The sequence below is a fragment of the Lithobates pipiens genome, unplaced genomic scaffold (assembly GCF_037356315.1).
Source record: "Lithobates pipiens isolate NorthernLeopardFrog02 unplaced genomic scaffold, aLitPip1_a1.2 Scaffold_16, whole genome shotgun sequence".
NCBI classification, from domain to species: Eukaryota; Metazoa; Chordata; class Amphibia; order Anura; family Ranidae; genus Lithobates; species Lithobates pipiens.
Window position 1 is genome coordinate 54,262,140 of NW_027507748.1, and position 14,916 is coordinate 54,277,055.

Consider the following 14,916-nt stretch of genomic DNA (forward strand, 5'->3'; position numbering starts at 1 on the left):
TGTGCTTGCGTGGGTTTCCTCCAGGTACTTTGGTTTCCTCCTACACTTTAAAGACATGCTGGTAGGTTAATTGGATCCTGGTCCTAGTATATGTATGAATGTGTGTTACGGCAAATCGACTGCACTATATAAGTACCTGAAATAAATAAATAAATCTTTCAACGCTTCCAGGAACTCAATATCACTTACAAGAAACAACTGGTTGACAAATTTGATTTATTGACTTCTGCAAGATTTTTCTTCATCCAGATCTGCCATTATATCAGTGTTTCTGCTTTTCAACAGTTACTGGAATGATCCACATCCATTCTTACCCATGACCACTAAGTGCACTTACTCTCTCCAACATTAGAGTTTTACAGGCATCAGCCGCTTAGGCCGCGTACACACGGGCGGACTGTTCGCCCAACCTTGTCCGCTGAACAGTGTTTGGGCGGACAGTCCGCTCGTGTGTGGGCTTTCAGCGGACAGTTTCAGCGGACAGTTGGACGGACAAAGTCTTTCGGAAATTCCGAAAAACTGTCCGCTGAAACTGTGTTTGAGCGAACAGTCCGCCCGTGTGTGGGCTTGTCCGCTGTACTTTCGAAATGAGCGGACTGTTCCCGCTCGGAAAGTCCGCCCATTTCGAGCGCGTGTACAGGTAGGCGGGGGCCCGCGAAGGAGACGTCGCGGGCTCCGCCGCCTGGAATGGGCTTAAAGGGGAACCCCAACGCCGAATAAAATCGGCGTGGGGGTTCCCCCAAAGTCCACACCAGACCCTTGTCCGAGCACGCTACCCGGCCGGCCAGGAAAGGGGGGCGAGCGAGCGCGCCCCCCCTCCTGAGCCGCACCAGGCCGCGTGCCCTCAACATGGGGGGGTGCCTTGGGGAAGGGGGGGGCCGCGCGGCCCCCCCACCCCAAAGCACCTTGTCCCCATGTTGATGAGGACAAGGGCCTCTTCCCGACAACCCTGGCCGTTGGTTGTCGGGGTCTGCAGGCGGGGGGCTTATCGGAATCCGGGAGCCCCCTTTAAGAAGGGGGCCCCCGGATACCGGCCCCCCACCCTATGTGAATGAGTATGGGGTACAATGTACCCCTACCCATTCACCTGTGAAATAAAGTACAAAAAAAAACACAACACAGGGAAAAAATATTTTATTGCACAGCTCCGGGGGTCTTCCGTCTTCGGGGGTCTTCTCGCCGGACTCCTCCGCTATCTGTGTGTAGCTCTTTTACTAGCGGAGGAGTCCGGCTTTCTTCCTCCCCGCCGCCGGCCTCTTCTCCCGACTTCGGGGGTCTTGTCCCCCTCTTCGGTTCTTCTGCCGGGCCACCGCGCCTTCTTGTAGCTCTTTTACAGGCGGTGGCCCGGTCTTCTGTCGCCGCTGTCGTCGCCGCCGCCGCCGCCTTCCGTTCTCGTTCTTCTTCTTGTTCTTCTTCTTCTTCTCCTGGAGATGTTGACTCGACGATCTCTCCGGCCGGAATGCCAGAGCCGCGCTGTGCGGTCACTTATATAGTGACAATGGGGCGGTGTCACATGGTATATGTCACATGGGTTGGTCACATGGTGACCCCGCCCCCTTACGATGTCATAGTCCCCATGTGACATCAACCCATGTGACCAACCCATGTGACATATACCATGTGACACCGCCCCATTGTCACTATATAAGTGACCGCACAGCGCGGCTCTGGCATTCTGGCCGGAGAGATCGTCGAGTCAACATCTCCAGGAGAAGAAGAAGAAGAACAAGAAGAAGAACAAGAACGGAAGGCGGCGGCGGCGGCGGCGACGACAGCGGCGACAGAAGACCGGGCCACCGCCTGTAAAAGAGCTACAAGAAGGCGCGGTGGCCCGGCAGAAGAACCGAAGAGGGGGACAAGACCCCCGAAGTCGGGAGAAGAGGCCGGCGGCGGGGAGGAAGAAAGCCGGACTCCTCCGCTAGTAAAAGAGCTACACACAGATAGCGGAGGAGTCCGGCGAGAAGACCCCCGAAGACTGAAGACCCCCGGAGCTGTGCAATAAAATATTTTTTCCCTGTGTTGTGTTTTTTTTTGTACTTTATTTCACAGGTGAATGGGTAGGGGTACATTGTACCCCATACTCATTCACATAGGGTGGGGGGCCGGTATCCGGGGGCCCCCTTCTTAAAGGGGGCTCCCGGATTCCGATAAGCCCCCCGCCCGCAGACCCCGACAACCAACGGCCAGGGTTGTCGGGAAGAGGCCCTTGTCCTCATCAACATGGGGACAAGGTGCTTTGGGGTGGGGGGGCCGCGCGGCCCCCCCTTCCCCAAGGCACCCCCCCATGTTGAGGGCACGCGGCCTGGTACGGCTCAGGAGGGGGGGCGCGCTCGCTCGCCCCCCTTTCCTGGCCGGCCGGGTAGCGTGCTCGGACAAGGGTCTGGTGTGGACTTTGGGGGAACCCCCACGCCGATTTTTTTCGGCGTTGGGGTTCCCCTTTAAGCCCATTCCAGGCGGCGGAGCCCGCGACGTCTCCTTCGCGTGCCCCGCCTACCTGTACACGCGCTCGAAATGGGCGGATTTGCCTCCTCCTTACGTGGGCGAGTCCGTTCATTTCAAAAGTTGAGCGAACTGTTTGCCCAACCTTGTTCGTCAAACAGTCCGCTCGTGTGTGGGCAAGTCCGCTCATGCAAATTTTGAGCGGACTGTTTGCCGAAACTGTTTGACGAACAAGGTTGGGCAAACAGTCCGCGCGTGTGTATGCGGCCTTAGTCCATCAACCAGACAGGAATTCCTGTTGGCTCCCCTTTCCCCTACCACCAGGGGCCATAACGATTTTCTGTCATTTATTTCCATTTGGAAGCTTACTATAGAGGATCCTCTACAAGCGACTATTTTCACATGACACTTTACTTGCGTATTGCTACATGGCGTCCATTTTAACATTATCTGTATGTATTTAGTTTATGCCATTTGTTTTGTGTTTGTCCCTGTCTGATGTTTCACCACATAGGCACTAATTTAGTGCCAACCAGCTATCCAATGTGAATTTGATAGCAGTGTTGTGATTTGCCTTTTTTAAATCTGCTTGATACTAATAAATTATTATTATTATTATTATTTTTGTTTCTGCTTATGCTCTACTATAAAACTTGGGCTACCAATAGTAACCCCTTTGTTCTCCAGGTATACGCTACCAGGGATTTTTTCTTTTTTTTGCATTAATGGTTTAGTTATGGTGAAAACACCAAGATTGGTGAGTGATCTATGAGTCAAAACAATTTATGGAATATCTTTTCCTTATAAACCCATCTTTTGTCCTGTGTTTTTTTTTTTATGTTAATGCTCTCCTTGCCCGGCCTGTCAGTTTAGGTGGACGGCCATGTATTGGTAGGTTTGCAGTTGGGCCATACTCTTTACATTTTCAGATGATGGATTGAACAGTGCTCCGTGAGATGTTCAAAGCTTGGGATATTTTTTTTTATAACCTAATCCTGCTTTAAACTTCTCCACAACCTTATCCCTGACCTGTCTGGTGTGTTCCTTGGCCTTCATGATGCTGTTTGTTCATTAAGGTTCTCTACCAAACCTTTGAGGGCTTCACAGAACAGCTGTATTTGTACTGAGATTAAATTACACACAGGTGGACTCTATGTACTAATTAGGTGACTTCTTCTGAAGGCAATTGGTTCCACTAGATTTTAGTTGGGGATATCAGAGTAAAAGGGGATGAATACAAATGCCCCCCACACTTTTCACATATTTATTTGTAAAAAAAAAAAATTAAAACCATTTATCATTTTCCTTCTACTTCAGTTATGTGCCACCTTGTGGGTCTTTCACATAAAATCTCAATAAAATACATTTACATTTTTGGTTGTAACATGACAAAATGTGGAAAATGTCAAGGGGTATGAATACTTTTTCAAAGCATTTTACATGTTGGTAAAGTTTGTGTCGTGTTGCCAGCTTAAGATGAAAGATGCCAGCAGGCGTTGTGCCCACCAGTGCCCACCCAATTTTGAGCTAGTGAGTTCGCTTTCTGCTGTAGAATAGGTCTTCATCCTTTGGACTTCCGTTTTATAATTTTTATTTTCTGTTTTTAGAGCAGGATTTGATGAGGCCAGAAGGAACGCTTACCCCCTGGGCTCCTGGCATCTGTCTCCCGTATGGCACTGACACAAGGGCACTGACGCGCCCTCCCCGCCATCCACCAGGCCATTGAACGTCATGCTCATTACCCTCTGCTACGTATACTTGTGGCTGCGCTGCCGGTCCTCCTACGCTTTGCTGATCAGGAGTTGCGTGCGCCAGTTCCATAGGACCAGCTCCTTCACGTTTTGCACCTATCCCCGCGAAAAGGAGAAAACAATCCATAGTGGCGTGCAGGGTTCCAGCGAGGATAAGTTCTGGCTGCATTTGGGCAACAAAGCCTTCTTCATTGACAGTGCCCAGGTATTTTTTGTTTTCATCTTGCAAATCCTACCTCTAGGGTGGCATAAGCTTTTCGGGGACCTCTACACTTTTTACTCCTTTGTGTGCTATTCCTTCTATGTGTACTTGTCTATTGTTTTCTGCTGTCCTTTCTACTTTTAGTGCAATGTCTTTTGAACTTTTCTTGGTTGTGTATTACCTACACCTCTACTTTAATGTGAACCTGTTCTATGTTTAATGTAACCAATTCACTTTCTAGCCTGCACCCTCCACTTATGATACTTGCCCTCACCACGCTCTTTCGCCACCTGCTTCGTCATCCAGAGCACAGAGAATTAGCCCTCTGTTGGCTATGAGTTAGAGCTTACACAAGGCCCAAGACCCTCCCCCCTGCCACCAGATGACAGTGTTTCAGTCTTGCAATTGGATGTTCAGCTGCAAATACCTGCGGCATATGTCACTAACGCTTCATGTTCTAGGGTGACAACTCTGTAGAGGCAGTACAGTGAGGGTTGTCACCTTAGAACCAAGCAGTGGGCTACTGGCCAGATTACCAGGTGACTTTTTAGAAGGGGGGGGGGGGGGCATACAAAAAGAAAACTTATGCAGGCACCATCTCTAAGGACTAGTAATCTGTAATATATGCCATTTTTAAGGTCTTGGACTGCATGCCTTTGTGATATGATATAATGTGACATTGGCCATTGGCGAACAGTCCTTGCTTCTTATTATATCATAGTGTTTCTAAAGTGCCCCTTTTTTTTTTATTTATTTTTTTATTTTATTTTTAGTGCTTTGAAGATCTGAACAAGTGGAACTTGCTACTAGGATCTCTCAATGATAGAGATCTAGAAGCCAGGCAAATTGCCTTTATTACTGAGAGTGTCCCATTACCCAGCGAAACCTTATCAGCTACATCACACGCTAACAAAAAGGTGAGCCTTTGCTGTCTTTTGTGTCCTTTCTTTCCACCCATGTTGTGTAAATCTTTCAACCATAGTTTAAGTAAGCAGAGGTCTTCCTGATATAAACTGTGGGGGAAGGGTTGGAGAAGCCTGGAAGTAAGAGGGGAATTCTTTATAGTAAACTTGCTCCCTGAATTTCCCTCTTTACTTGTACTGGTTATCCTGAATGTTTGGTCAGTTTTTATTTCTAAAGTTGTCTCTTTTCACCATAACCTCTATTGTTATATTGGCTTGTTGAGTCCCATGCCCTACTACTCCATAGAAGCCATGGTTTCCGGACACTGCCCTTCTCCATAGAAGGCATGGTTTCCGGACACTGCCCTTCTCCTCCATAGAAGCCATGGTTTCCGGACACTGCCCTACTCCATAGAAGCCATGGTTTCCGGACACTGCCCTACTCCATAGAAGCCATGGTTTCCAGACGCTGCCCTACTCCATAGAAGCCATGGTTTCCAGACACTGCCCTTCTCCATAGAAGCCATGGTTTCCAGACACTGCCCTACTCCATAGAAGCCATGGTTTCCAGACACTGCCCTACTCCATAGAAGCCATGGTTTCCAGACACTGCCATACTCCATAGAAGCCATGGTTTCCAGACACTGCCCTTCTCCATAGAAGCCATGGTTTCCAGACACTGCCCTTCTCCATAGAAGCCATGGTTTCCAGACACTGCCCTACTCCATAGAAGCCATGGTTTCCAGACACTGCCCTTCTCCATAGAAGCCATGGTTTCCAGACACTGCCCTTCTCCATAGAAGCCATGGTTTCCAGACACTGCCCTTCTCCATAGAAGCCATGGTTTCCAGACACTGCCCTTCTCCATAGAAGCCATGGTTTCCAGACACTGCCTTACTCAATAGAATCCACTTTAAGCTGTAAGTGCAGATGTTATCCAACTTTACCTCCAAATCTTCCTGTCCCCAACACAAACAGACAACATTTCCCTAGAGGGATTAGTTGCACACATTTGCAAATCTATGTGGAAGCTGTAGTGCCTATGTCAAGGCTCCTTGTATTGCGGCCCTAACGCTATATTTTTGAGAGTCTCCAAGTTGGAGGATATGTAGCAGTGGATAAATTAAAGGCCCTCTATAGCATGTCTTCCAGGGGGTAGCTGCTATGTCCCCAGAACTGCGTCTCCCAAGAGCTCTTTCTCTGCACACCAGTTTGTATCCAGGCTTTTGGGAGTCCAGGCAGCAGCATTGTATTGCTAGAGTAGCGCTGGGCTGAACACCCCCCAGTTCAGTTCCCCCAGAACTCCTGAACATGGAAAAAGTTTAGACGTGATCCCCATTAAGGTCTATATGGGTCTTTAACCACTTACCGACCACCGCACGACGATGTACGTCCTATTTTTGAAGAGGGATATCTCGGTAACGGCAGCAGCTGCTGCCACAACTGAGATATCCATCTCTTCAGGCGGCGGTCAGCTGTACGATAACGGTGGTCTCTGCGGCGGATTCGCCGCAAGATCACCACTATCAGTGGCGGAAGAGGTGCCACCCCCCCCTCCCGCCGCCCTCCCGCACCTTCCGCCGCTTACCGGAGCCGTCGGTAGCGGCGGAGGCGATCAGGTCCTTTCATCTGCTGGGCATAGAGACAAGTGAGGCTAAGATGGCCCCCACTCGTCTCTATACCATAGGAGGGCGGAAACGACGTCAAAACGTCACTTCCACCCATACCTCTTAAAGGTATATTTTTTTTAAATGTCCGATTTTCTTTTTTTTTTTTTTTGTTGCATTTTAGCCCAAATATGAGATCTGAGGACTTTGACACCAGATCTCATATTTAAGAGGACCTGTCATGCTTTTTTCTATTACAAGGGATGTTTACATTCCTTGTAATAGGAATAAAAGTGATCCATTTTTTTTTTTTTTTAAAACAGTGTAACAATAAATAAAATCAATTAAAATAAATAAGAAAAATTTTTTTTTTTTTTAAAAACACCCCGTCACGACGAGCTTGCGCACAGAAGCGAGCACATACGTGAGTAGCGCCCGCATATGAAAACAGTGGTCAAACCACACATGTGAGGTATCACCGCGATCGGTAGAGCGAGAGCAATAATTCTAGCCCTAGACCTCCTCTGTAATGCATAAAATGCAACCTGTAGAATTTTTTAAATGTCGCTTATGGAGATTTGTGAGGCTAAAAGTTTGACGCCATTCCACAAGCGGGCGCAATTTTGAAGCGTGACATGTTGGGTATCAATTTACTCGGCGTACCATTATCTTTCACAATATAAAAAAAAATTGGGCTAATTTTACTGTTGTCTTATTTTTTTATTCAAAAAAGTGAATTTTTTCCAAAAAAAGTGCGCTTGTAAGACCGCTGCGCAAATACGGTGTGAAAAAAAGTATTTCAATGACTGCCATTTTATTCTCTAGGGTGTTAGAAAAAAAACAATATAAAATGTTTGGGGGTTCTAAGTAATTTTCTAGCAAAAAAAAACAGTTTTAAACATGTAAACGCCAAGTCTGAAAAAGAGGCCTGGTCCTTAAGTGGTTAAATATAGTGCTTAGGTGGTCCCTTAGTCTGCCTGTAAAATTACGCATCTGTATTGTGTATAGAACCTGCTGCAGAAAAACTGACATACTGTATGTAAAAGAAAAAAAAAGAAATTTAAATAGATTTTCCCGGCTGCAAGTCATTGCTGGCAATACAAAAATGTTAAAACAATAAATAAATAAAAATCCCTTTGGGTCTGGTATGCATATTAAGGGGAACCCCACGTCAAAATGTAAAAACAAAACAAACAAAAAAAACGCGTGGGTCTCACCAGAATTCATACCAGACCCTTATACGAGTATGTAGCCTGGCAGGCCAGGAAAGGGGGGAAGACAGGCAAGCACCTCCCCCTTGGACCATACCAGGCCATATGCCCTCAACATTGGGGGGGGAGCTTTGAGGAGCCCCCCACCTCCCCAAATCCCCTTTTCCCCATGTCTAGCTGGGTCTGCGGGCAGGGACTTATTGGAATCTGGAAGCCCCCTTGCATGCTTGGTCAGTGAGGTCTAATGGGGCGGTGCCACCACGTGACGTCTCTAGGTGGCCCCACCCCTTACCTATTTAAGAACGGTCACATGACAGAGCAGGCAGTCAGTGCTTGTCCTTCGTCGTGGGTGGAGATTTTTTATTTTTTGATGCAGCGGGCATTGTAATTGACGATGGATCTACATCGGAGGACACTGCTTTTTTTATTTTTAATAAAGCAAATGTCAAAAACTGTGTTTTTTTTTTTTTTTTTTTAGTTCTTCTTTTGACATTTTTTTTTCAGTGAATGAGTGGGGGTGCTATGTACCCCAAACTCATTCATATAGGGGGGCGGGGTCTGTGGGTCCCCTTGTTAAAGGGGGTTTCCAGATTCTGATAGGCCCTCTGCCTGTAGACCCCCACAACCACCTCCCAGATTTGTGGGGAAGCGGCCCTTGTCCCCATCAACATGGGGACAAGGTATTTTGGGGTGGGGGTGCAGAGTGGCCCTGGCATGTGGCCTGGCATGGTTCAGAAGTGGGGGTGCGCTCGCTCGTCCATGTGCCGCATGTTTGGATAAGGATCTGGTATGGATTTAGGGGGGGAAAACACAGGGAGATAGGCATATGTTTCACAGTTGTACCAATATAGTCACTTTTTCATTTTGCCCTGCCATACATTTCAATTGGCATGCACTGTGCACCCAGCAGTTGTGTGCTCTGATCATGAAGAAGGCTCGTCATGATTCGATGACTTTGTAATCAGCCCTGGCACAAAGAATGCACTGTGTTCTATCATGAGTATAGCCAAGAGAGGAAAGCCCTCTCTCCAGACACAATAGCCCCTGAATGGAGCCCGTTGTGGGAAATCCACTTGTTTCGAGCCAGGCTGGCTTCCTCTGCTTTGATCCTGTTACTCTGACTCGCTGCTTACCGTATATCCCTATCTGGTCACAGGAAGAGATTGTCCTGTTTACTTTCAGCCTGACTGCCCGGGAAGCTCGTCTTGTACCTGGTCTTCAGCGTGACATGACAAGGCTTTGATCAGGTTTCCTCCTCCTTGTTTAGGTTGTTCTACAACTTATGTCTTCTTGACATTATTGGTTATGGATCATGCACTTGGTTGCACAAAAGTGATACGATCCAGGGGATATTATCTCCGCAGAAGGAAATAATGTATTGGAATTCCTGTTCATGGTTGTTGAATTTACTATTGGATTTCAGTTGACTGATGAATCTGTATTTTGGAATCCACTTTGTTTCTCTTTCAATGCAAATTCCCATATATCTTCTTGCCATATGGGGAGTTTTACACAATGTTGTCAAAAGTATTGTGACACCTGCCTTTACATGAACTTTAATGGCATCCCAGTCTTATGCCGCGTACACACGATTGGACTTTCCGACGGGAAATGTTGGAAGTGAGCTTGTTGCCTGAAAGTCCGACTGTGTGTATGCTCCATCGAACATTTGTTGTCGGACTTTCTGCCAACAAATGTTGGTCTTGTCCCCCTCTTCGGTTCTTCTGCTGGGCCACTGCGCCTTCTTATAGCTCTTTTACAGGCGGTGGCCCAGTCATCTGTCGCTACTGTCATCGGTGTCGTCGTCGCCGCCTTCTGTTCTTCTCTTCAGATGTTGACTCGTCGCTCCCTCCGCTCACAATGGCTCCGACACGTCGCGCGGCGACTTATATAGGGACATCGCCGGATGATGTCCCCGCCCATTATGGTGTCACAGTCCCAGAGGATGCTGGGACTGTGACATCATAATAGGCGGGGACATCATCCGGCGATGTCCCTATATAAGTCGCCGCGCGCCCGGTCCCCGTCATTGTGAGCGGAGGGAGCGACGAGTCAACATCTGAAGAGAAGAACAGAAGGCGGCGGCGACGACAGCGGCGACAGAAGACCGGGCCACCGCCTGTAAAAGGGCTATAAGAAGGCGCGGTGGCCCGGCAGAAGAACCGAAGAGGGGGACAAGACCCCCGAAGTCGGAAGAAGAGGCTGGCGGCAAGGAAGGAAGCCGGGCTCCTCTGCTAGCAAAAGAGCTAGCAGAAGATAGCGGAGGAGTCCGGCGAGAAGACCCCCGGAGCTGTTCAATAAACTATTTTTACCCTGTGTTGTGTTTTTTTTTTTTCCACAGGTGAATGGGTAGGGGTACATTGTACCCCATACTCATTCCCCTAGGGTGGGGGGGCCGGTATCCGGGAGCCCCCTTATTAAAGGGGGCTCCCGGATTCCGATAAGCCCCCCGCCCGCAGACCCCGACAGCCAACGGCCAGGGTTGTCGGGAAAAGGCCCTAGTCCTCATCAACATGGGGACAAGGTGCTGTGGGGTGGGGGGCCGCGCGGTCCCCCTTCCCCAAGGAAACCCCCATGTTGAGGGCATGCGGCCTGGTACGGCTCAGGGGGGCGCTCGCTCGCCCCCCCTTTCCTGGCCGGCTGGGTAGCGTGCTCGGACAAGGGTCTGATGTGGACCTGGGGGGACCATTTTTTTTCGGCGTTGGGGTTCTCCTTTAAGTCCATACCAGGTGGCGGGGACAGCGACGTCTCTTTCGCGGGCCCCGCCTACATGGAGACCCGCTCAAAATGAGCGGACTTTTCTCCAGGCGGGAAAAGTCCGCTCATTTCGAAATGCAAGTCCGGCGGGAAGATTGGAGTGCAAAACTACTTTCTAAGTCCGCCGTACTTTCGGGTCAAAAAAGTACACCGGAGGCTACACACGGGGGGATTGTCCGGCGGACATGAGTTTGCTGGACTTTTCCACCCGATTGTTTGATCGTGTGTACGCGTCATAAGAAGCATTTTTGTAGTGACGTTTTTATATCAGGCTTTCTGAATATGAGAGGCTTGTTCCAGAATCACCAGCAGGCATGTTCCAAGCTCTCCAGCGGGCATGTTCCATGATCACCAGCGGGCATGTTCCATGATCACCAGCGGGCATGTTCCAGGCTCTCCAGAGGGGATGTTCCAGCATCACCTACTCGTATGTTCCAGGATTACCATTTACCAACAAAAGGGAGTGAGATGAGCTGGTGCTCTACAGCAATACCGATATAAAAATGTAAGTTCCAGGTAGATAGGCTCTGCATTCTGTAGGCATCTCAAAGGTTACACTTCAGTTGTGGCAGGAGTGTGCTTTTATACTTGTCTTGTGCAGGTATCCGAGTGCATTCAGAATGCCAAATGATTTAAACTTTAGAGATTACCATCATTTTCATTCAATTTATATCAGATTTTGTTCTAGACCACAAAAGGGCACAATATTAAACCATATGGTTTTTGGGTTGACTTGGGAAGCAGGAACCCCTGTTACGTATTTTTTTTTTTGGTCAATTGTGTTCCATTGCAGACATTTTCCTTTACTTTACGTCTTGTAGACACAATAAAAAATGAGAGGATATTCCAATATAAGAATAATTCTTGCGATAACATTTTTCATAGCAACAATTGTCCCTATTGGAATATCTCTCCTCCAGTTCTGGTGACAACTCACATTTTTGGAATTTTCCTCCATTTTCATTCCCTGTGACAGTGGTCACCAGAACAAATAGAGCAGAAAAATCTCCCCACTGTGAGCACAGACAGCAATAAAAACCTCAAAGACAACAATGTGTGTCTCCAACCGCCAGTAAAAAAAAAGAAGGGACACCTTTTAGCGCGCAGTATGTAGATGTCCTGATAATATACTCAACTCGGCAGAAAATTGAAAAACGTCACTTCCGGTTTCTTTCAACCCACAGTAATTGGACATTTGGACAAATTTTTGTTTGGACACAACAGCGACAACCGAATGCAGTCCGTTAAAGCCTTGGAGGCGGCCATTTTGTTGGTTAGTGTTGGCGCAGAGTAACAATCTGCGCTCATTATAGCGTGCACCGGACTGTATTTGGTTGCCGCTCTTGTGTCCAAACACCTATTCCTGAAAATGTGAAATTACTGCTTAAAAATCTGCAATTAATAATGGTTTAAAGAAACCAGAAGTGACGTGGTTCGATTTTCTGCCAAGTTGCGTATTTGTCAGACTTTTTTAGGTAATTTTTATTTTTTGCTGAGTGGGGTTCTAACCCTTGCTCACTCAATGCAGTTCTTACTTTTATTACAAAAACATGCAAAATGTTCAGTTCTAGAGCTTCGTTGGAAGCTGCGACTTTCATGAATAGTAAATAAGACTTTTGCAAGATGCTGTTTAACCACTTGCTTACTGGGCACTTAAACCCCCCTCAGTCCCAGACCAATTTTCAGCTTTCAGCGCTGATGCACTTTGAATGACAATTGCGCGGGCATACAACACTGTACCCAAATGAAATTTTTATCATTTTTTTCCCACAAATAGAGCTTTCTTTTGGTGGTATTTAGTTACAGCTCGGAGTTTTATTTTTTGCTAAACAAACAAAAAAAGATGCAAAAAAAAAAAAAAAAAAATCATGTTTTAATAGTTTGTTATAAAATTTTGCAAATGGGTCATTTTTTCTCCTTCATTGAAGTGCGCTGATTAGGCGGCACTGATAGGCTGCACTGATAGGCTGCACTGATGGGCTGCATTGGTGGGCATTGATAGGCTGCATTGGTGGGCACTGATAGGCTGCACTGGTGGGCACTGATAGGCACAGATAAGGCGGCACCGATGGGCACAGATAAGGCGGCACTGATGGGCAAAGATGGGCACAGATAAGATGGCACGGATGGGTGGCACGGATGGGCACTGATAGGTACCACTGATAGATGGGACTGATGGGCACTGATAGGTGGCACTGATAAGTGGCTCTGATAGGTGGCACTGCTGGGCACTGATGGGCTGCACTGCTGGGCACTGGTAGATGACACTGATGGGCACGGATATGTGGCACTGGGGTGCAGCACCTTTGAGGAAGATTGTGGGCACTGTGGGTGGCACTGTGGGCACTGCTGGGTGGCACTATGGGCACTGCTGGGTGGCACTGACGGGGGGCACTTACTTTTAATAAGTGTGGCACTGCAGGGGGCAGGTGGGCACTGGCAGGGGGCAGGTGGGCGCTAGCAGGGCTGGCCGTGATCGGGACTGATGTCCCGATCACGGCCGCCGGTGATCGGCTTTTTTTTTTTTCTCCTCGCACTGTCAGCGCGAGGAGGAATAATAGCCGATTACCGGCTCCGTTATATCACATGATCAGCTGTCATTGGCTGACAGCTGATCACGTGATAAGGGGTCGGGATCGACCCCTTGCACGGATCGGTGATCGGGCGAGTCTCATGGACTCGCCGATCACAGAGCGCGCCGCGCGCGCCCCTCAGGGGGCGCGCAGGCCGCTTGTACACGGGACGACGTCTATTGACGTCGTCCCGGAAAAGGAGATCCGCGCTGTAGCCGTCATTTGGCTATAGCGTGGATCTCAAGTGGTTAAATAAGTCATTGCCATGTACAGTATATGGAAGAATTAAATGATGTAGCAAAACAAAGTGAACTTTTCCCTTGGCTTGGTGAATAAGTTGAAGCTGCGTTCACTATGAATGCCCAGTCTTGTGGGTGGAAAGTTTTTAAAGAGAGGATTTTTGCTTGCACATGATTGGATGATTTGAAGTCATCACATTTTTAAAGAGGAACTGTAATCCGCTCACATAATTTGTACTAAAAACATATTTTGCCATTCGGAAGCTTCCCTCCAACTGCTTTGCATATTATTTTATATATACCGTGATTTTGTACTTGCCAAATATGCTGCAGAAAACTCCCTCTACTGAGTCTGGCTGCAGCCATTTTAACTGTAGGCAGCTGAAGCTGCTGCCTGTTCACTTCCTGGATTTACACAGACACACAAAGGCACACCTCCAGCTCTGCAGCTCTCATTGGCCCTCCTGTGACTCACCCCCCCCCCCCCCCCCATTCCTGGCAATCTCTAACAAGATTGAGAGAGAGAGCTGTGCATGATGTCATAAGCCTAGGCTTTTTACCAGACAAGAAACAGGAAGTGGGCTGTATAAGGTATTTACTGGCAGAAAAAAAAGATTTACTATCCAAAGTTAAAACAACAAGGGCAGAGGAGAGGATTTAATAGATGGAAAGATGAAAAAATGAATCAAGTTCCACTTTAAAGAGGAACTGCACCTTTTAAAAAAAAAAATATATATTGAAAGCCAGCAGCTACTAATATTGCAGCTGCTGACTTTTAATAAATTGACACTTACCTGTCCCGGGGTCCAGCGATGTCGGCGGCAGATGACGAGCAATCGTTTGTCTCTCTGCTGCCCCCTCCGCCATCCTCTGTCAGGGAATCGGGAAGTGAAGCATTGCGGCTTCACTGCCCGGTTCCCTACTGCGCATGCGCGAGTCGTGCTGCACATCTCTACTGGTCCCCGCTGTGTCCTGGGAACTGTGTGTTTCCCAGAACACAACGGGGGGGGGGGGCGGGGCGTCTGCGGTGGTCTTGTCCCAGAAGTGGGTGCAGATACCAGGATTATCCAGGTAACTGCACCCCCCTCCCCCCTGAAAGGTGCCGATTGTGGCACCGGAGGGGGGTAGTGATCAGATGAGCCGAACTTCCACTTTAGGGTGGAGGTCCACTTTAACCTCATTTACTAAGCTAAGTGAAAATTAACTTTGTAAAATGAACATCCTGTACCGGCCTT

General features: G+C 48.1%; 1 protein-coding gene across 2 annotated transcripts in view; it reads left to right on the forward strand.

The window, feature by feature from the left end:
• HLCS (holocarboxylase synthetase) overlaps positions 1-14,916 on the forward strand; it is a 289,685-nt gene that overhangs the window by 12,334 nt on the left and 262,435 nt on the right. The window contains exons 2-3 of one of the 2 annotated variants that reach the window (XM_077479916.1): positions 4,047-4,395; positions 5,166-5,309. In XM_077479916.1, coding sequence (XP_077336042.1) covers positions 4,171-4,395; positions 5,166-5,309 — 369 coding nt within the window. In that variant the 5' untranslated portion in view covers positions 4,047-4,170. The remainder of the gene's footprint in view (positions 1-4,046; positions 4,396-5,165; positions 5,310-14,916) is intronic. The other variant, XM_077479917.1, reaches the window with a different exon arrangement.